The following is a 24,178-nucleotide window of genomic DNA, read 5'->3' as shown; positions in this document are numbered from 1 at the left end:
AAAAATACAGTGAAGAACGTAAAGGTGAGGTTGCGCGAATATTTTTTTTTTTATTTATTTTTGATGATTTTGTGTTTATTTCTGTGTAAAAAAAATATGAGTGAGGTTATGTTTACGCCAGTAACTTTTTTGTTTATTGTATTTCCTCTTAATCTGATCCTTAAAATGTATGAGATCGGATTTAGTTAGTTTAGTATTTAGACTCAAAACGTTTTAAAAACTTAGACAAATAAGTGTTTTCATGGTTTAGGTCAGTCTCCAAAGCGAATGCAATACCGATGAAAGGTATAGCTAATATTTACTAATATTTAGACTCTGGCAGCTGTTAGACATGACGTCATTCGAGCGCAACCATCTGATGACGTAACGCTTAAGATATCGTAAGGCAACCGAGTAAGATAAGACGCTTACTCGCTAAAATATGGCTTAAGTGTCCAGTGCCTGTCAAACGATATTAGTGCTCTTCACAAAATAGTAATTATCACAAAATAATAATCATCTCGGGTACTCTAGTGGTGTACGTTCTCGTGTGTTGTGTTACCTAAAACTTTACCTTTTACTTTGGTTGTTAACTTTTTATTATTAACATTGGATTGGTATTAAGACCATTTCACAAAATGTCTGTTTATGGGTGACGTAAAGGCAAAACATAAATACTATGTTCCAGACTGCACAGATCTATATTTTAGCCGCTTCCTTTTTCAAGAGGAATGACAAATATAGCCAGCAATGAATAATTAATATTAAAAATCTTGCTTAAAAACCACTGGTCAAATAATTCAAACAAAACACTTTGTCTGTGGCAATGATTTTGTCCTAGAATTCATTCTACCCACAATAATCGTCAGACCAAAACATTAGGTATCAAAGCACTAAGAGAAGTCAGGTTGTCCCAAGTGATTTATTAAGGGTGTGACGGGGTAGCATATTTCAGAATCTGTGAAATATGTACCAGACATGTACATGGATGTAGCCATATTTTTTAATTATTATTCATTTGTAGTACTGCATATAATTATTTTATGTCTAAAAAGAATATTGGTGTTTTTTCTAGCTATAATATTAAATTAAAATGCAAGGGGTATAGAACAGTGTATCTGGGTATAGCAGAAACGATGCCAATGACACCGAGTACTGCCCTAGAAAACCTAACAGGGCCAAGTCCTCGATATCCAGTAGTATGAGCTAAAGTAAAATCAGGAGCAAAAAGGTTTCTAAAAAAATGTATCGGATATTCCACAACCGAATTTTCAGTAACTTCAAAACATAACATATGCAATTTAATTAGAAGTATTTTTTAAATGAATTATATTTTCGATGTATTTCTAGGCTTCCTTACAATCTATTTTTTCAATTTTATTTTAAATATATGACGTTTATTTTGGTACGGGAAGTTTCTGACGAGAAGTTTTGCATTAATTTTAGGGCTCAAAAAAAGTAAAAATGGTGTTCGAAAGTTTTTTTATGAAGTATTTCATAATTTCTTCTTCTATTTATTTTTTTATCAATTATATTTATCCGCATTCTATTACTCATCATCAGTTTCTTACCTTAACCTTAAATCAAGCAAATGTCAAAATAAAATCTACCAAATAAGAATTAATTATTGATTTTTAATCTAGAAAAACTTTGACCTCGTAGGAGGGCAAAGAAAAATATATTCTTCGCCTAATAGGAAAAAATTGTTATAACGTGTTCTAATATACATTTTTATAACTCGTTTTTTATATTACATTTTTAAGGTAAATTAGGCTATTTTACATTGTAAAATATAGAAAATTCACAATGAAATATTTTGACAATGCAGATCCCTTACTATACCAAATAAAAATATCACTAACGTATTATATTTAAAAGATATTCTTTTTTAACTGTAAATGTATTTATTATCAAATTTCTTTATTAAATAACGATTGCCTAGCTAGTACAAGATAATTGTTAATTTAAATTGGGTAAAGTTTGTTTTTTTTGTCGCAAATGCAAATATAGAATGTTGTCATAGTGCGTCAGACGATTGCCCAAGTGCTGTGCATATAGAAGCATAATCCCAGATCTAATCGCGTTTTGTTAATAGCTATTATATTGCTAAACGATGCCTTTAAAGATTACCATTATTTATTATTGGTATTATTAAAAATTGAGTTATTGTTACATGTAAAAAATTCATTAACGTACGTTTTTTTTGAATACCACAGATTCGAAAGACATTATAAATTTAGAGACATTCTACATGCTTTCCAGTAAAATCAAATCAAACCTCTAGTAACTCCTCACATCCTAAAAGGTCATTTAATTGCATTTTCAAATATACCATCTAATTGACCTTTTTAAGTACTTTCTAAAAAGTGAGGCAAGATTTACTTAAATAATATATTATATTTCAGTTTTGGTTATCCATCATTGGTAATCTCAGGCGCCACTCTTAGTTTTTTACATTGGATCTATATTACCACATTATACCTTGTGCCTATCGAGTAGCTTTATAAAAATAAATAAATAAATAATATCTTTATTTAGCAAAAGCTACATTCAATAAAAACATATAACAATAAAAAATAAAGTAAAAGTATAAGTTGGCCATAACTGTATCAGGACGCTCCGGTTTGTCCATGGATGGTCTCGGTAATCCAGAAACAGCATCCCGGTTTCAGAAATATCCTGTCAGAGGTAGACCATAAATTAAAACTAGACTTAACCTAAACATTATTTTAAACATTATTTCCTTGCCCACTTATTAAAAAAACAGTTAATTGTTGTTTGCCTTATAATAATGAAAATAATGTCGACTCAGGTTGATGGAGTCGGTTCGGTTGCAATCAGCCGATGACACACATTTGGAACTTGGTTGACCTTGCCGACTAGATACATTGGTCCCCCCGTGTAACACTTAGAAATGCTTCGGTAGTTCCAAGAAGCTGTAACCAGTATCCCGGTTGGCCCAAAAATACCCAGTCAACAGATAAACCAACAATCAAGATGATGATTGGAGCGGAAACAATGCATACTATAGTAAAACTTAATAAACTACATAATTAAAATTAAATAATAAAATAACAAACACAATTTTACTTATTCATAATAAATTTTCTCAAGAGCCCTCTGAATTGATTCAAAGTAATACAATTTTTGATGTTAGCAGGCAAGTTGTTAAATAGGATTAAACCTTTGTATAGAACTGAATTATGCATTTGGGTTGTGTTACATCTGTCGACTAGTATGAAGTCTATACGATTTCTCGTATTATAGTTATGTATATCTCCAAAAACTCTTAATTTATTACAAATATAATCGGGGAGCATCTGATGTTTTAATTGAAAAATAAACAAATAAACGTTATACAAAATTCTTTGATGTACAGACAACATATCTAGGACACCCAACATAGAAACAACAGGCGTGTAACGATTACAATTTAGAATCAGTCTCATAGCCCTATTTCGAATTCTTTCTAGTTGGTCAATTCTATACTGTGGCAAGTTAAACAATAATGTTGAACAGAACTGTAAATGAGGAAAAGCAATGGCGTTGTAAAGTTTTAATTTGATGTACATTGACACATTTTTTCCAATTCTTGTGATAAATCCAACTTTTTTTGAAAATTTTCTCATTACATAATCTGCATGAGCATGGAAATTCAGATTGGCATCAAAAATTGTTCCCAAATATTTAATTTCTTTGGCATACAAAATACTTTCCCCATTAACAGAAATCTGTATATTGCCCATGTCTATAGAACCTCATCTAGATTTCTTGCCAAATATACAAAACTTGGATTTACTTGCATTTAAACTTAGTTTATTTCTACAGAGCCAGATGAATAAGTTATTGAGTTCAAGGTTCATGACCTGTTGCAGTTGATGAATGTCTTTACCCACCACATATAACATTGTATCGTCCGCAAACAACACCACATTACACCCCCGCACTACCTCCACCATATCGTTGATGTGGACAATACAATAAAAATAGCAAGGGGCCCAAGACCGTTCCCTGCGGTACACCATGCTTTACATTAACACTTTCAGATGATCTATTTTTGTGCATGACTCGCTGAACTCTACCACTTAGATAAGATTGAAACCACTTCAATACATTATGTTTAAGGCCTAACCGTTCTAATTTCCTAATTAACATTTCTCTACTCACGGTTTCAAACGCTCTCTTAAAATCCAAAAATACAGCAAGTACTAGATTATCAGAGTCAAGGGCCCTGAGAAAATTATCAACTATATTAATAATGACAGACTCACATGAATGATTCTCACGGAACCCCGATTGGTTAGGCACAACTATTTTATTTATATTACAATGTTCGAGTAGCTGTTCCTTAACACATACTTCAAGGAGCTTCTCATAAATAGGTACGGTGTTAATTGGCCGAAATTCATTACACAATTTAGTGTTTTGCACTTTTGGAACAGGAACAACAGTAGAAAGTTTCCAGGCTTGCGGAAAAATCCCATTACTTAAGGATGTATTGATAATATCCAAAAGACGATCACCCACAACATAAGCAATATCGCAAAGAACCTGCTTAGAGATGCCACTCTCCCCACCACCAACGTTTTTTAGATTTTTAAGTATTTCCTTCATTTTAGTCATCGAAACTTTATTAAATGTTGTCAAGGTTTTCTGGACTGAAGGTGGTTCAATGAAATATGTTTGGCCATTTGCTGCTGGTGGAATATCTGCAAGAATAAGATCAATACTATTCACGAAATAATTATTAAATCTATGTGCAATATCATCCTCCTGTGTAATGATTTCATTTTCAAACTTTATTTCATTAGGCATGTTTTGGTTTTTTCCCGGCAAAAGCGTCTTCAGATTTTTCCAGAGTTCTTTTTGATTATTTTTATTTAGATCTATGGTATTCGCAAAAAATCTATCCTTTTCTACTCTTATCTTGCTTACTATGTTATTTCTTATAGCTTTATATTTATTCCAAACGTTGTCGTTGTTTTCTATGGCAGCCCTTTTATATAATCGATCCCTTTCCTGCATTTGCTCCCTTATATCTTGAGTTATCCATTTTTTATCGGCATATTTCTGTTTTTGCACAATTTTAATCCTTGGGCACATACTGTCAAGAATTGTTCTAATATCTCTGGCAAAAGTATTAGCTAGTAAGTCAACATCTGAACTATTTCTATTCCAATTGCATGTAAGCAGTTCTTCCTGAAGTTTATGGCATTTGTAGGTCTTAAAAGACCTAGTATAACTTACTAGATCCATTGGCTGTTCCTTCGATTGATCCATAGAAATTGATATAATAGAATGGTCACTAATTTTAGGAGTTTGATGGACTTTATGCGAGAGAGATTTGTCATTTGAAATTAAATAATCGATCAGAGTCTGACTTCTTTGGACTATTCTAGTTGGAGTCTTAATTATTTGACTAAACCCATTGGTATAAATGATACTTAATAATTTGTTACTATAAAAATTGTTTTTTAATAAATCAAAATTAAAATCCCCAAGGATAATGTTGGTGCCATTAAATCCACTAACTTGCTCTAAATATCCTTCAAAAAACTCTATAAATTTGGCATCTTGTTTCTGAGGCGAATGGTCCAAAACAGAGCACAAATATTTACCTCCACCCATAGATAGCTCAAATGACAACAACCAGACATAATTATCAATAGACAATACAGACCCCACCTTATATCTAATATCGTTTCTAATAAGGGCCAAGACCCCACCTGTTCTACTGTTGTTACTAGTGCATTGCTCCAAACTGTACCCATCAATAATCAACTCACATGGCTCAATAACCGGGGTTACGTGAGTCTCACTCAAAAGCAAGATCTTTTGCCTCCAGTCATTTACTAGTAAAATAATGTTATCTTTGTTGTTTAGATAACCTTGGCAATTAAAATAAACAATGTTGGTGTTAAGTGCAATATTTAGGTCTAATTGCTACTTAATATATTTATTCCTTTGTAACTCTTCAATTCGCTTATAGGAATCACAACTAGTTACATCCCAAGAAACGTGATTGACGTTTAGCCTAAGACCATACTTTTCATTAGATACTACACAATTGATACACTTAACGCTACTTACATTACATTCTTTAACATCATGGGATCCACTACACTTTGCACACACTTTATTTTCTTTACACTCTTTCAGTAAATGACCATACCGACAGCACTTGAAACACCTTCGGATACCATATTCGTTGAGGACAGGAGAACGGTTCTAACCAATGTTCATCTTCTCCTTTTCAATAAACACTGCATACGTGGTAGCATCAACTTCCAAGATCATATTGAACTTTTTGTTTACGATTTTAGTTTTTCTCACAATTTGAATTTTTCGGTTTGGAGATTCTGGAACATTATTTTGACTCTTTATTTTGGCCAAAATTTCATTATCTGATAGGTTGTACTCAGACTCATTAATGCCCACCACCTTAATCCTGTGCTCTAAAAGTTTTGGTACCTCAACACTGTAGTTGTCACCCATGTTATTCTGGATCTGCGACTGTATCAAAGTTAGCTCCTTCTCATTGCCACACTTAATGATAACGCCGCCACTTATGGTTGCTTTTCCTAGAGATAAACCGGCTCCAATAACAGTAGGATTGATTTTCTTTCTCAAATCCTCCTTCACTTGCTTTACATCTTTCTCCGGACACTTTTGCTTTACAACCAAAACTTTGCTATCATTTTTGGTGCCTATTGCTGCAGCATATGACAACTGACAAAGTGTGAACTCCAACACTTGATGGGGCTGTTGACGGCTTACATTCCTTCAGGCTGGCAATTTCACGTTTCAAATTCTGGTTTTCGTTTAACAGGAGATCGACTTTTTGATTTAACTCGTTAGTTTTACTAAGAGCTGCAAGGTGGCCATAATATCTCCTACATTATCTAAATCAATAACAATATCATCTGTGCGGCTTCTTTTCCTAGCGCGCTCTGTTTTGTATGCACCATCACTAGATGCAGAGGGATCACACGATTCACATTTCCATGTCGATTTTCTCAAATGAAAACCGCGCATGTCAACATTAACACACTTTCCATGAAAATACTTAGCACACCTGGTACATTGTATTATCGACTTAATGTCATCAAATACTAAATTACATTTAGCACAATTACTTTCTGGATCACCGTCATCCGTAGTACTTCCTCCAGCCATTATTTCATTAGTTAATCACAATTTCAAAATCACCCCGTATATGAAATAAATATAAGTTAATTTAGACAAATACTGTTTACAATAGAAAACCCGTTAATGTAAACACTGTAATTATCACGTACGTGCACTATATTTATGTTATACTTATTACACAAATTAGAGAAATAAAAATTGAATTTTACTGATTTATGGCAACCGTGATTCTAAAATAAGTCAATACTTAGCTTGAAATATGCAAAATTTTAAAAGACTTCTTTTGATATAAATTATTAATCAAAAACTGTACTTTAACCCTTTGAAACACGTGAAAAACTATGGATCGCCTATCATACGTAGTTAACACGTATGATATAACACGCTTGGACTAATACGAACTACTACTCACACAGAGGAGAAAAGAAACATACAGTGCATCCGAAAAGTTATGTCTAAATTCATTTAAAATTCAGGGATTTTTATTTCAAGTTGCCCATTTTTGTACGTGAAGTTTGTATATACAGGGTTGCTCAAAAATAAGTTACGACCATCAACTTCATTTTTTAAAATGAAAGCACCTTTTTTTTATTTTAGCTTTGAATTTCGCGTGGAATTCTACGTATGTTTCATGCATCATGTCCTATACCTAAAGTCAACTGTTATCGAAAAAGACGATTCATGTAACAAATGAAAAAAGAACAAAAATTAAATTAAATGTTAACAAAATGGTTGCCATTCACGGCTTGACAATATCCAAGGCGATCAATAAAGTCTCGTTCCACATTTTTAATCAATTCCGGATTTATGGCACGCACTTCTCTGCGAATTCTCTCTTTCAAGTCGTCTAGATTATTTGGCCTATTAATAAATACCTTCGACTAAAGGTATCCCCACAAAAAAAAGTCTATTGGTGTTAGGTCAGGCGACCTAGCAGGCCATTCGATGGGTCCTCTCCTTCCTATCCACCGATTGGGAAAGGTTTCATCCAAAAATGTACCCACAGTGGCAGCATAGTGCGGAGGAGCGCCATCTTGCTGAAAAAACTAGTTTTTTATCAGGATAGTCTGGGTCCAATGGATTTGAAAATAAAGCTAGTAATGCTGGAACTAATTTAAATTGAAGAAAATCGACATACACTTGCCCCGTTAAAGTGAATTCAAAGAAAAAGGGACCTATTACTCTTCCGCGCACTATTCCACAGCATACATTTAGTTTTTGAGGGTACTGGGTGTTTACCTCCATCATCCAATGCGGATTTTCTGTTGCCCAATATCAACAATTTTGTCTGTTCACACTATCATTCAAACAGAACGTGGCTTCATCGGAAAAAATTATATTTGTTACTAAATTATTATTTGGATTGCACATGTTTTGTAAGCGTTCACAAAACTCATTTCGCCTATTGAAATCGTCATCAAATAACTCTTGCACAGGAATAACTTTGTAGGGGTAATATTTGTGCTTTTTAACTATTCGGTGAACTATAGATTTCGCCATGTGTAAATCTGCCCCAATCTGTGACAGAGGAGTGCATGGATTTTCTTCCAAAGAAAGCAAAACGTCAAGTTGTTCATTTTCATCTCGAGCAGGACGACCAGATTTCGGCAGATCTCTAACATGACCGAATTCTCTAAATTTAGCCTCTATTCTACTCACCACCTTTTGACATATCGGAGGACGATCAGGATGGATTTCATTGAATAATTGAGCAGCTTCTCTTTGAGTACGTGTTCTATCACCAAACCCAACCATGCACAGAATTTCTATTTTTTCTCGTTCCATTAACTTTACCATTGTGAAAACCGCAACTTTGCTCGTACACTTCACACTTAACAACGTTTGGTGTACAACTGTCATACAGTTTCTATAAAAATACACGGTCACCAGCCAACAATAAAAAAACACGAATGAATGGAATTTTGCTCTGTATAAAAATTCTCAGAGATAAGGTGACTCGTAAGGTGAACTTCAATAATAATGTTTGGTCGTCTTTTTTTCGATAACTGTTGACTTTAGGTATAGGACATGATGCATGAAACATACGTAGAATTCCACGCGAAATTCAAAAATTAAATAAAAAAAAGGTGCTTTCATTTGAAAAAATTAAGTTGATAGTTGTAATTTATTTTTGAGCAACCCTGTATATACAAACTTCACGTGCAAAAATGCGCAACTTGAAATAAAAATCGACGGGTCCGAGCATTTTTTTTTCGAACACACCCCTGAATTTTAAATAAATTTAGACATAACTTTTGGGATGCACTATATAATTTTAAGTGTAAATCTATATTTTGGTACCAAGTGAAAACAGTCAAAGTCGCATATTAAAAGTATTATAAAGCATTACATCAAATTATTAGAAAATTGAATGCATTTTCTGATATTGTCCTTGGCAATTCGTCTAATTTTATCTTTAGTGTTTTTATATCCATGGGGTCGTGAGTAGCCTTGTTGACTCTGTTGCTTGGTTGTTGCTGTTTTCTTTTATGATTGGGAAAATTACAAAATCACATAAAAATGGTGATTGGTGATTTTGAGACGTACTACCTTTTACAAGATATTCTGAACTAGGAACATAAATGATAAAAAGGAGGGATATAAAGATTATCTGTCTATGGGAAACTGATGCATACTGAAGAGAGTTTTTGTTTCGGGTCAAAGTTTCATCCATTCATAATTAATAGTTTTGGGATATCATTTATTAAATCCGTAGTTTTCTTAGAGAATTTAATTATCGTGAACATGTTCCATTTTTGCATAGATAAATAGAATAGTTAAAGTATATGTTAATCATATATCCAGTTTTATAAAGTGCATCCGTAAAGTAGCAGATAAATTTAATAAAAATGAAATGGACCGTGTCTAAAAAAAATGCCCGATCCCGTCGTTTTAATATTGGGTTGGATTAAGTTTTTTAAGTTTTAAATATCAGTTAATTTTAACTAAAAAAAAAACAAAACTAATTAAAATTTTGTTTTTTTTTGTTTTTCAGGTTTAAGTGGGTATGGGGCCAAATAAAACTCCAAGCCTTTTAAGTTTTTCTTTAACCTTTTCAGGGCACTTCAACAATTATAGAATATTTCAAATGCCTAATAAAACTAATAATTAATACTATCCCTAATATTACTCAATAATCATTGTAATTAAAAACTAATAGTTAAAATGTCTAAAATTAGATAACTAAAATGGTAAATGTACAGTTCAAAATAATAAAAAGAAAACAAGTTCTAATGAATATTATATACAAGGTGACAATTTAAAAAACTTGAAATGTCCATATATTTAAAACGAAAAACTAAATAAAAAAACTATTAAATTTATATCAAAATACCAGTACAACTTACTTTTAAAGTAAATTCTATATTAATTAAAATTAAAATTTATAAACAACCCTTTCTTTTAGCAAAAAAACATGGCAGGTTTTTTTGCCATGGTTTTTATATAAAACACGGAAGGGTTTTACATGTTTAGAATTCTTAAAAAGCATGGCAGTTAATCGGCAACCATTACTTTGAACATTTAATTAAATATAATAAAAAATTTCAAATATGTTCTTCTATTAATTATTTTCCTTGTCCAGCATATTATCTTACCCTGATCCGCAAAGGGTATATGATGATAAGATAATATGCTTGTTTTTGGTGTCCCTTAGTTTTGTAAAAACTATTCTCAGCGTGTTTTTATTCAGTTTTTCGTTTCAATATATGGCCATTTCAAATTTTTAAATTGGCACCCTGTATGTATGCGACCTTCGTAAAATAAGAATTAAAATATTAAAATGATTTTCTTATTATATTTTTGGAGAACAAGTATTAAATGGGCATTTTATACAGTGGGTACTTAAAAAAGTTTAATTTTTTAGTTTTATCAAATTGATTAGATTTTAGTATGATGTGGTTAAGTTATCAGTGTCTTGCTTTTTGTTAACGTTATTTACAAGAAAAAATATAAAATTCGTAATAATATTTCGCTTCTTTTGTGTTCTGTTATCCTACTTTTGTAACTAGCCTCACTTTGTAATTATTCGGGCGTTGGCACTTTTCCTCTATTATATAGTTGTTTTACTGTATTTTTAATTATTTGGTATTTTCCATTTATTTGGCCCCATATCTAATTGAAACTAAAAGTTAATACCTGAGTTACTAAAATAACATATTAAATAAAATTTTAATATTGATTTATGATTTTTTTTTAGACCTGAATTTATTAAATCGGCATCGATAACGCGAATCTCATCGATTACAGGACGAACAGAATACTCTATGTCACGATGTAGAAAAGTTGCAGGATATCTCATGAGTGCTCTGATTTACATTGCAATGGTAAGTAATGTAACTAGTATTAGTTAAATAAGTATTTTTATTATATTTTTAGTTTATGTTATATATATTGGGTATATTACTTGTAATGTATATTCGCGTAAACGTTTCATATTACGGTAAAATTTCCAAGAATTCATCCTACAAAGAATACCTCTCTACAATCCAAGCTTTCGCATCAGCATTTTTGACTACAGTAGTAATACTTATCCTGGATTTGGTAAATAATATATTTAAAAAGGTAAAATATCAGCTGCACATAGATGAAAACCATGTTTTTAGCTAAAATTTCGTGCTGCAAAACGAATGACGGACTTTGAAAACCCGAGAACCCAAATTGGATATCATACAAAATATGTGACTAAAATCGTCTTTTTTGCAATTGCCGATGTGTTCGCTCCCGTATTTTATTTAGCATATTTTAAGGTTTGAAAATGTAATTTTAAAATATTTAAGACTTTCCAACGTAATACATTTTCAGGGCCATTTTTATGAACATCCTGGAGATGCAACCCAATGGAAATTTTTTGGCATGATAAAAACAGACGTTTGTACCATTCCAGGTTGTCTAGTGGATTTAGCCATTCAAATTTTTACTTTATCAGTTATGAAAAACTTTGTCAGGCTTTCGAAGGACGCTACTTATCCGTAAGATTATAAACCTTACTTTCAAATATTAACTCTTTATTTTAAATTATAATATTATTAGAGTAAAAAAAAATAGTTAATATGGAGATGGCTTAATATAAAATACACTAAAGTATCTTTAAGTAATTATAAACACTGGCCTTCAAAAGTAAGAGTGAAATAATTTAGGTTATTGACCGAAACGGCTACATAGACACTACATACAGGGTATATTTTTGAGGGTAGCAAGAAATATATTAATGTATAAATACACTGGCCAGCAAAATTAAAGCAATTAATTCGAAATAATGTAGTGGGCATTATTTCGAATTATTTTTGGAAATTTAAAAAAAAATGGAAATATTTATATTTAAAACTGCCATATTACAGATATTTTAAATTTATACAGATGTTTATTTTACTCGATGTATGTTTGCCTTAATTTTATTTTGTTTGAATTCCAGATAAAATTTGAATTAACATCAACAACAGCTTTTCTTTGCTGCAACAGGTTTATTGGTAAAATTTATCATTTGTAATAAAAATTTACATTTGTGAGGTACAGTAAAGTATAATGTTTAATATACATATATTTATATAACGTCAATCAAGAAATTTGACGGCCGAAGAATGTGCGCAGGCAATCATTTTACTGGAAGAGGGATGAAGCTTTCTTTCATGAATTTGGTGTATCGCATGCATCCGTTTTCCGTATGATTAAGCGTTATAGGGAGATGGGTCAGCACTTAAAAAGACCTGGTAAAGGCAGACACCGCATAACTATACAAGTTTAAGACCGTTTTATAAGGCTCTCTGCTTTAAGACAAAGGTTTGTGACAGGAAGATTGCTGCAGACACAACTACAGTAAGCAGATGGACTTAGAATGTCAATTGATACTGTTCGTCGACGTCTAGCTGAATCTAATCTGAGAATCCCAGCGGGAGGATCAGCTTTGACCTCACAGCATCCTAGAGCACGGTTAACCTTTGGAACTTAACTAGGGAACATATCGATTGGGCTAATGAAGACTGGGAAAGAGTTCTTTAGTCAGATGAAACCAGAATTTGCCTTTACAACTCAGATAGACTTTAGAGTTTATCGAAGACCAAATGAAAGATATGCCCAATGTTACTCCCAGAACACCAGATTATTTGGTGGAGGATCAGTTATGTTTTGGGGAGGAATCTCTTTAACTACTTCTAGTGACTTGATGGCTATTAATATTAGTAGTTTAACAGCTGATTGGTATATAAGGGAGATCCTGCAAGAACATCAAGTGATATTGGCATTTGGCCCTTACATTGATGAGAATTTTTTTTCAGCAGGATAATGTTGACTCAGACTAGACCGCATGTTGCTCAGATTGTTTAATAATATTTTACTAATGTTGGAATTGAAACTATGGATTAGCCAGCAAATAGTCCTGATCTTAATCCAATTGAGAATCTTTCGGACATGATCTACCGCCATTTTCAAGAAGTTCCTAACACTTTATATGGACCTCCTGGCGACATTGTCCAAATATGAAATAATTTAGATCAAAACGAGATAAGGCCCATAATTTTAAGCATAAATAATCGCTGCTGTACTGTTGTTTAAAATAGGGGAGGAAATACTCGTTAATAATTATTTTTACTAATGTTAATATTCTATTTAATTTTTAAATTTTCTTGTTTTTTTTTCTATGATCTTTTTACGCTCTTTTGACCTTTTTTACTATTGTTAATACTTTTATTACGTTAGAGTAAGAATTTACTTAATTTAGACACAAAAATATTTGATCAATATTTTATTATATATTTTTTGTTCATAATATACAGTGACCGCCTAAAGTTCCGCATAAATTTGATAAAAATTAGAGACATGATTTTTTGAGAAAACGCTCGGACCCGTCGGTTTCTATTTTAAGTTGCGCATTATTTCACATAAATTTTTGTATACAGGGTAGAACAAAAAAAAAGATATGACGTCATCGGTCATTTTTTTAAATAGAATGCTATATTTTTTATTGTATTTATGAAATATAGGCGAAATTCCACTATTTAAATTTAAATAAAATATTGTATACCACAGGGAAAGTTCATGAACCTTGTTTGGTAAATGTAGTATTAAAAATGTAAATTATACCCAAATACTTAGTTTTACAAAAGTATTAATGATTTAAAGATATTAAAAATTTTTTAAATTAGTAAGGTAAAATTAATTATTGGAAACCAGGCTGATGTCACAGATGCTACTCCCTCATGGAACTCCAAACCACTAGACCCTCATGGCAGTGGTAAAGTTAAGAAGTAATAATGGTAATAATGATAAGAGAAAAGGATAAAAGAAAAAAAAACCCTGAAATAATTTTCCAATAATAATAAAAACTCAATGTCTACATGCCGGTGCAAATAAAGGTATATCACTAACTTTGCTAAGTTTCCTATTCAATCCTGCCAGGGAATAACCAAATCAGTTCTTGACAAGGATGTCATTATTTTCTTTAAACTGAACAAAGGTGTAGTGTTTCTACTCCATCTAAATTAACTGAATATTATTTCTACTCCAGCATTCTATCTAAGCCGCACATGATTATTAGGGTTGTTAAAATCAGAAGCGGTGTCAGAAAAGTGTGGAGCAAACTCGATAATTGGTGACATTTTTTGCCAGACTTAAATGACAGATTTACCTCCAAGATTTTTGCAAGGATGGATTCAATGGAAATTTAAAAAAATCTTTAATTTCTGTGACTGTCTGGGCGATTTCTAATATACAACAAACTAGTGCATAAAGTATATTTGCATGAATTTATCTTAATCTAGATGAACATTAATACTAGACATTTTCCCAGTCGAGGTCCAAGAATTAAAACTGAATTGTAAAAAAAATGTTAAATTGATAACAGTAACATATTATGTAGATATGTCCAAAATAGTATTGAATCTATAGTTTCTATAGTTATTAGTTATACCCTGGAAAATAATATATCCAAGATGCACCTCAACATTATTAGGAAACACTTAGGTATGTCATATTTGAAATTTACCTATCTCCTACTCTATGTAGTTGCACGATGATTCCATTGTGTTGTTGGCACTTTTGTAAAATAATTTATCAACCCACGACTCAAAAAAAAACTACAAAAAGTTATAAAATTACTTAAAAACTTTAAATTGGACGTAGATCATGAGGCTCGGCTTGTTTTCCACCCAAAGAGAACCTAAAAAAGACAATCGTCAAATACGATAATTTAAATGTCACTATTGTCATATTTAATGTACGTCAAAAATTAATCAATTAGAATCAATCTAGAGTGGCAGACTATTCTGCCCTGCCACATTCAACCTTCGTACCGGTGGGCAAGGTCGAAAATAAAAATCGATACCGATCCTGAAAAGCGAAAGGTTTCCCCTCTAGCGTGATTTCTATTCCTAGTCGACTTGCTAACAGAAGACCGCCGATTGGTTAAAAGCCGTCACGTGACTTTCCGTCTGTTAGTTTCTCTCTCTCTCTCTCCTTTGCTAAGCTTGTCAATTGTCAATGAAAATTGACATTTCAAGTAAATAAAAATATTGAATATATTTATGCTATTTAATTTTTTGTGATTATTATTATTGAAATAAGTTCGGAAAGTAGCAAATCTCCAATACCAATAATACTAGCCCATTGGAAACTTGCCTTCGAATTTGTGAAATCAATCTTCTGATTTACCGGCTGAACACAAAGTTATCTGAATATTACAACTCCTTATGAAAATGTAACATCCAGGAAGAACCCAAAAACATAACGGCCATATTGATTGATTGTATGATACAGACAGCCTTTGGCTAAAAGTATCTGGATATGTTTGAACACTATACTTGAATTTGTGTGTGTAGTGATATGGTTTGTAGTATATTCCGTTAATAGGTTCAAAATAAGTTGCAGTTGTGAATTTTGGGTATGTACAATAAAACATATTTCTGGAAACTAAAATTTGTTTTTTTCATGTGTATAATAGGAGGGCCTTCATAAATAATGACACACAGCACTAGTGCAGTAATATCTGATTTATTTACGTGAGCATAACCATTTGATATTGCAAAAAAAAACAAACTTGTATCTAAATATGTACAAGATCAACCAAAAACCGAGCCAAAAAACAACTCTATGTAATAAAATAAAACATTTTTTTAGACAAATCTATATTTATTTCTTTGCAGTCGTTTTTCCTAAAGATATATTATTGAAAACACAATAGGATAGTGAATGTGGTGAAGCAGTTTTGGAAAAGGTTGCAATTTCAAAAACATTTTTATTGAAACCTCTAACTTTACTGTAAGCATGGTCTGGAAGATTTAATCTCTTAGGAGGTCTACCACTGCTCTTTACATTTCTACCTGCTAATCGAGACTTGCAGTTGGTTGCACTACGCACTACGCTTAATTGCAGTTGGTTGAACTGCTATTTTACGGCCCCCTTTACAATTTTTGCCTTTTTTTATTAAAGTTACCCCATCATTATATTTTCCAAATGTATGTAGTGCACTTATTAATGACGAATCTGTTTTACATGAAGAAACATTTTCTAAAAACTTTGCAATTGGTTTGTTATATAATTCAACATTATTTTGATATTTTTCAATAAGCACATCAACAAACCCTTCTAATTTTCTTCGAATAATAGACGAGTCTTCAAATTTACCTTCTTGCTGATTTTCCTCTATAGGTACATTTATTAAAATATTTAAGGAAACATTTTGACATTCAGAAAAAATCTTTTCCTCAACATTTTCAGAATTATTACTTAAGAAAAAATCAGTAGGGTTGGCTTCTTCAACAGGTTCTTTCAACTCTGCATACCATCCCTCTAATTTACAATCGGACCCAAAAATAATGTTGATGGAATTGTTGAGATGTTAAATTATATTTAACATTTACAGCAAACTGGTGTTTACATGACGCCCCCTTTATTCCCATAAAGCATGTACAGGTTTCGAGTTCAGTATTAACGACATAATATACATTTCCTTTTGATTTTACTTCATACATATTTTCCCCAAGTATCTCACAATTTAAATCCAAAATTTTATCATTTTTGAAATAATATTTTTTTTTCTTTGACCCTTCCCAACGCCCATTTATTATATAATTTTTAGTATTTTTTTTGAAATAAAACTGCTCAAAGTTTGTGGTAAGAAAATCAAATAATTGCACAATGCTAAATGCTTTTTGTCTCAGTAATATCTTTAAATCTTTTAATATTCTAAATGTTGATTCGGCATAATTATTAGTTTCATTCCCACGAGTCAAAAGTTCTGCTCGGTAACACATGGCCCATATATTTGATGTTTTTTTTTAAATTTTCAAAATATTTTTTTAATTCGCTATAATTCACACCACAATTTTGACTCGAAAGGCTATTATAGACTTTTAGAAACTCCTCTTCATTCGTACAATTTAATGCCCTTCTAAAAATTTGGTAAATATACACTCTGTTATCTTTACTAACACCATTAGCACTACTCCATAAATACCTCATAACTGATTGTAGCACATGAAACATGCATTAAATTATAGAAGCTTCACTAAAACAATGTTTTAAGCTGTTACGTTCGGCATCGCAATCATCAGTGATGATTATTTTTGGAAAATTTTGTCCATAAAATGATGGTTTAAAAGGGTTGTACCTTTAGTAATACACCATTCGGATTCTGAGTACATCATTACAATACCTAAGGGCAAAGCTCCTACAATTGAAGGACATAAAAATAGAAAAACTCGTGAATTATGTCTATCCATATTCCCCGAAGAATCTACAAACATGACTTCAGCTGAAGCTCGTATAAAGTTGTGTACTCTCTTCATAATAGGTGAACAAACTGCTATTACAAAATCTTCAGATATGTCCATTGCAGCACATGTATCATTGCATTTATCTTCTATGGCCTTTTCCATTGAATGTACCATTTTGATGCCTGTAGGGTTTTCATACTCCTTTTTAAAAATCTGATAATAAAGATCATACACCCATTTTTAAGTAGGACACTTAGATCCATCAGCTACTATTTCATTATATTTATCTCCATTTTCTTCAAGCAATCTATCTTTAAACATGCTAAGAGCTGTAGATGGGGAGTGACCTTTTTCAAATAATTCTGCAAATTGTTTCTCAAGAATTTTTGAAGGTGATCTGAATTTTAGAGTTGCCGAGCTGTATATAAGATGATTGTGGTTGTGTCTTAGAAAAAATTCACATGGAAAATTTTTCAGGTAACCATCCTGGCTTCTGAAAACAACAATTTATATATGAGTATATAAACTTGTATATATTGTAGTTGTATACAAACATCAAATTCAATTTTTATTCATATTCTTTCAAAATTAAAAAAAAACCTATACAGTATGTCCGGCGATGTGGTAGACAAGAGGACAAAATAGGGACCAAAAATGTCATTTTACGAATTTATTTATTTTGCCCATAACGAAGCATATATTATGAAGAAAATTAGGATATACAAAAATGTGTTTCTTTTTGGATGTAGAACTTTATCCAAACATTAGCAATTATTCCTTTAACACCAATTATTTGTTAACTTATTTTTTAAAACTTAGGTATTTTTAATAACTTGTATATATCTACAAGATAGGAAGAATACCTTCGTTCTTATTGTGTAATAAAGAAATCGTCTCTAAAATATCTGTACTGAATTTTACAACACTCTATATAGTTACTTGTAGTCTCGGTTATAGTTTGTCCTCGAGCTTACCTTTTTAAGTTCTTGTTTTTGACAGTCACAGTTAATTTTGCATTGCAATTCAAATCTTCTCATGAGGCTGCTTACACTGTTTTGTTGGCCTTGTGTTATTAATGATATTGTTTCTGTAACAAAACCAACACACACTAACATTAAATTGAAGTGAAAGTATATCATATAATAGCCAATTAATAATTAACCAGATTAAAAGTTCATTGCTAGATGAGAATAAACTTTTTAACCTGATTAATCGGATCAGTGTTCCCAAAAAGGCTTTTAATAATATGTATAAAAAAGGGATATTTATAAATACCTTAAAAATAATTCTCTGAGTATTTTCGGGTAAAGTTTTATCAACCCTAAAACTAATACCACTTTTTTCCAACCACTGTAGAGCATCATTTTTATTACCAACATCTAACCGAATGATTGCAGAAAAACCATTCTGTAGACTTTCGGTTTTTTCCACAAAGCCCTTAGGACCATCTTCAGTTGGTAATATAGCACGCAACTGCAACAAAATTAGGAAATAAAATTTACACCTCTTCAACAAAGATATGAAGCATATTTATACAGAAAATAAAATCATATATTATTGAAATTCCTATCAAACCATCATATTAATTTACTCTTACCGTTTTGCTATGCTCCTCATTTGTAATTTTCGTAAAGCCCATATTGTCCATCATTGTCCTTCTCGAAAAAAAACAAATAATAAATAAATCAATTTAACAGATCTTGATTTTCCGACGCCGACTGCAAGCAATAAAATATAAACTACACAGATTAATAATATAAACTAAACAACTGTTTTGTCTTATCCAAACCTTACACTTAACACCTAATGGCCAACCACCAAGATAAATTCTGCTAAAACTGTGATGAATCATACCCAATTTGCCGCTAATTATTGTCAAATTTGGTGCCATTTTAATAGTCTTACATAAATTCAAACTGTGGCGCGTCACTCCCTGACCAATCATATGCTTCGAATTTGCTCCCATTTAAATAGTCGACTAGGAATAGAAATCATGCTCCCCTCTATACCCAAAGCCGACAAACGTCAAATCAGATATCCATGGACAACGAAAGCAAGGAGAGCAGACTCCCATATAACCAGAATACGATAAAAAATCAGCGTAGCGATACTAACGCCGCCATTTATAAATTTCAGATGAGCAATAAAAATGTATTTTAGTTATATGTAGCATTAAAAATTGTTACTTTATTTGACTGATAATTAAAAATAATCTATAGTATGATTTAATTGAGTAATTAATGGAGCATTTGCCTTATAATAAAAATTAAATTACATAGAAAAATAAAAATTCTCCAAGGCGTTATTTGTAAAAACCTTTTTTTTTCTAAAATTTTAAATAAAATTATATAATTTTATACCATATTCAGAAATAAGAATAAATATATAAATGATTTTATTCGATATATTCATTGGTTTTAAGTATTGTACGAAAAAATTTTTTGTTAAAAATAATAACGCTTTCTAGCAAGAACAACGCAAATGTAACGTAGCCATTATTTTATTTTGAATCCCGCCCTGAGTTAACCAAAATGTTATACCAAAAATGTGTAGAATTTTAGTGACATTTTAGAGGTTTTTTTGCAAGCTTGTAATCACTTTTTATTAGATTTCTGCTTTTTATAAAAATTTACTGTTGTTGATAGTCTTTAATAGAGTGGCACATATGCTAACGCCAGCTTGTCAATCTGTAGAACATTAATTGGTGGTGGGTTGAAATGAATTATTCTAGAGATGCTTACCTTTTAAATTGTGGGTGCGATTCAAAACTGCAGTTGTAAGAATCTTTAACTGGACAATTGGTTCTTTCATAAACAAAAAAAATGTAAAGAATTATAATATATAGTAAAACACAAAATAAGCTTAAATTATTAACAACACTACATCATAAAAATATGCAAATACTGGTCAATATCTATTATTTAACCCTTTACTTAAATAAATCATTGTTGTAAAAATTATAAGACAGTTTGTTGTTAAAAGTACAACCCTTAAAGTCAAAACTCTATGCACCAAAGTTATAAAACATTAAAAAAAAAATCAATAACCTAGTATGTAAGGTTATAGTATTTAACTACCCTTTGGACAAAGTCAGTAACCTACCGCACAGTACACTGTAAAACATGTACTAAATTAAATAAAAATAAATATACCTTTCAGTGCGGCTGGTTACATATTTTCTTGTATGAAAATCAGGATAGTGAAATTAAAAGGGATTAAGTATATTTTAGTAATAATATTTTATTTCAGTAGATATGAAATTTACATTACATTTATTAGACAAAAATTAATAAATTAAGGAGCCATTAAATGGTATAAATTAGCCAATATGTTTAGTCCCAAAATCCAAACAACAATAAAAAATCAGAAATCATAACATTGCTTACACATTTCTTTTATCCGGTTTGACCTGGTAACCCACTGTGTAGATTCAAGTTCAGCAGCTGACTAAGGTCCAATCAATAACATCACAAAGAGGCAAGGAATCCTAATTTATGATAGGAAATGGGAATAGCATCTGAGATGGCTCGGGATCGTCTTGGGATGGCTTTTTAAACTTAATACTTTGTTTAAGACCTAGCTTAAGATCTTAAGATCTCATTTGAGATTTGCTTTACCTAAGATCACACTTAACATCTTGTTTACGACTTGGCATAAGACCCTTAAGATGTTGGAGGGTCTTTTATAAAGTGTATTAAAGTAATTCTTCACATTACATAGCTAGTGTTGCCATGAAGTCGAATCCAAACGTCAAGCAAAATCCAAAGCAATTAAAATTATTAACCTGAAGACCACACTATTTGAAAAGAAAGCCAAAACGCAATTTCTGGTTAACTCTCGATGGATTATCTCACGTAGGCCTAGTTTTACAAGAATTAATAATACAGCGTTGCTCCACTTAGATTTAAGTTGCAGTAAGTGTGGAAATCAATCAAATCCAAAAAGCAAAGTTCAATATTTGAATTACAGGAAGAACAATGGCAACAGCAGCCCAGTATCCAAAATGCCAATAACTAAAAAACTGCTCTTTGAGTATGGCGTACATGACCGAACCAAATCCTCATCACTATTGGGTCATGGCTGGCGGTTTACAAATTCATAATCAAGGAGCCCTAAGAGAGATATCTTAATGGAAACACGGTACACCAAATAAAATGTCACCAAAGGTGAAAACTACTTACGAAGTTTCAAAGAGGCATCGAACCACTAACCACCATCTTACTTCAAAAAATATTTGATTGAAAATGAAGAAACACTAATGAATTTTAGTTTTTAGTATTAATTTAGCTAAAAATGTGCTGGCGGAGAGAGATGATACTAGATTTATTTCACGACACGATTAATCTCTCTCCGTCACAGCGGACAGCACGGTTCAAACAAAGCAAGATAGAAACATTTTAGATTTTTTTCATAGCTAACTAGATGGTACTACTAGATTGTTATATTTCTTATAAGAAACATAAGATACGGGCCATCATAAGGGTAGGCTCGCCTAAATCCTTTCTCCTAAAATTGGATTTACACCATTTTTGGGACGGAGAATAAAAAAAGCACCGGGGACATGCAAATTTTCAAAAGAATTGATTCGATTCTCTTCAAGCATTTTCAGCGGGCTGTAGCTCTGAGGGGAAGCATTTTAGGTTACATTTATAGAAAAAAAGTCTTGTTTTAACTCTAACAATACACCCTTAAAATATTTGCACCGAATTTTGTAACACTCCGTACATCATATACGTAAGTAAAATTTTTCAGAAAACTACATCGATATTATAGGAGAAAGAAAATATTTTAAATAATTGGTGTTTCCATAATATTCTTAAAATTGATATTTTAGATAATAACTGATGATAGTTGATGATGATTGATGATTATGTCGGAAAATACTTCAAAATCCCTATTACAATATATGCGAGGTTAATCACTGATTTCTTTCTATTAGGTACTTTTTCCCTAATGAAACCAAAATTTTTGCTTTTGCTTGTGAATTTAAAATTAATGATTTGGGCCTTAATAGTAGTTCTAAAGTCTCAGAATATGTAGGCTCCCATATTCGGATAAAAAAAATCAATACATTTTGTTCTTACAGCCAGTTCCTTCGCAGCTACGAGCACCTAAAGAACGCACGTAAAAGTCATATTTTTTTAAATAACTATTAAAAGTGTGTAAAGTGATCCTTTTTTTATAAATGCGAAACTTACAACCTACGACAATTTCCATGAAAAAAAAAGAAGATTTTACACACGTGTAACATACAAAAATTTGTCTACAACCGAAGAAAACATAAAAAAAACAAAAATTTGAAATTACTTTATGCCCTTAAACGGTGGTAAGGTTTATTAAGATTAAATTTAGGAACAAATCATGAACACATATTCTGGGACATTCTGTCATACTCTCCATAGATAATTTAGAAAATACATAGAGCATTAAATAATTGAAGATAAAAAAATAAAAATCATAGCATTGTATAATCTTTTTTTTATAATCTTGTTCCCTTTTTTAAATTTTAATTTTATACCAATATTATAACTGTAATTTTGAATATACAGGGTGTTTCATTGCTAAATGAATTTATTTTCAACGAAATAAAAGTTATACAGAAGATTCTAAAAAAACAATAACTTATTCTATCGCCCTTTATGCCCGAAATACACAATGGTTTATCAAAAATCACATTTTTTATCTATAACTACTGAATAAGACGAAGGCTTGCTTTCGTAAAATTTACGTGGTTGAATTTTAAGAGAAAGCTTAGCTTATAAACTGCTCAACAATCGAACTGGATATTTTATAAATTACCGAAATTTGCCTAAAAAAATAAAATTCATCAAGTTGCGTTTTATGCTATGAGTAAATCCTATCGATAGCAAATATTTTTTGTCGTTTTTTCCTTTTTTTATACATTCTTATCTCCTTTAAAGAATTCGGTTTCAAAATCCTAACAATTTAGTCACATAAAAGTGCTTGTAGAGACTTTATTATTCTCATTGTTACCAATAAATCTCTTTACTTCCTTAAAAATAATGGTTCTATGAGGGTTAGAAACAGTTCAACTCGAGCAATTAGTACGTTGGCTACAGGAGGGCCTAACTCAAGAAGAAGTTGCTAACCGGCTAAATGTGTCCCAAAGTGTCGTGAGTCGTGCATGGAATCGATATGTAGAGACTGGGTCTGCAGCTTACAGGCATGGTGTAGGCCGAGAACGTACTTCAACTCATGCTCAAGACCGCTATATAACAGTAACCGCAAGAAGAAACCGAATATTTACGGCTTCGGGAATTAACAGCTACTTAAGGCATGCTACTGGGAGGGTAATTTCTAATCAGACTGTTAGAAGAAGACTG

At 31.5% G+C, this 24,178-nt stretch overlaps 2 protein-coding genes across 2 annotated transcripts in view; both read left to right on the top strand.

The window, feature by feature from the left end:
- LOC126734377 (chondroitin sulfate synthase 1) overlaps positions 1–24,178 on the top strand; it is a 493,776-nt gene that overhangs the window by 161,947 nt on the left and 307,651 nt on the right. The window lies entirely within an intron of this gene.
- LOC126734375 (anoctamin-6-like) overlaps positions 1–24,178 on the top strand; it is a 50,230-nt gene that overhangs the window by 12,705 nt on the left and 13,347 nt on the right. Inside the window, exons 7-10 of the mRNA XM_050437974.1 lie at positions 11,327–11,453; positions 11,506–11,670; positions 11,733–11,876; positions 11,932–12,098. Of these exons, the coding sequence (XP_050293931.1) occupies positions 11,327–11,453; positions 11,506–11,670; positions 11,733–11,876; positions 11,932–12,098 (603 nt within the window). The remainder of the gene's footprint in view (positions 1–11,326; positions 11,454–11,505; positions 11,671–11,732; positions 11,877–11,931; positions 12,099–24,178) is intronic.

The sequence above is a fragment of the Anthonomus grandis genome, chromosome 3 (genome assembly GCF_022605725.1).
Source record: "Anthonomus grandis grandis chromosome 3, icAntGran1.3, whole genome shotgun sequence".
Classification (NCBI taxonomy): Eukaryota; Metazoa; Arthropoda; class Insecta; order Coleoptera; family Curculionidae; genus Anthonomus; species Anthonomus grandis.
The sequence above is the reverse complement of the archived record's forward strand: the minus strand, read 5'-3'. Positions and strand labels throughout refer to the sequence as shown.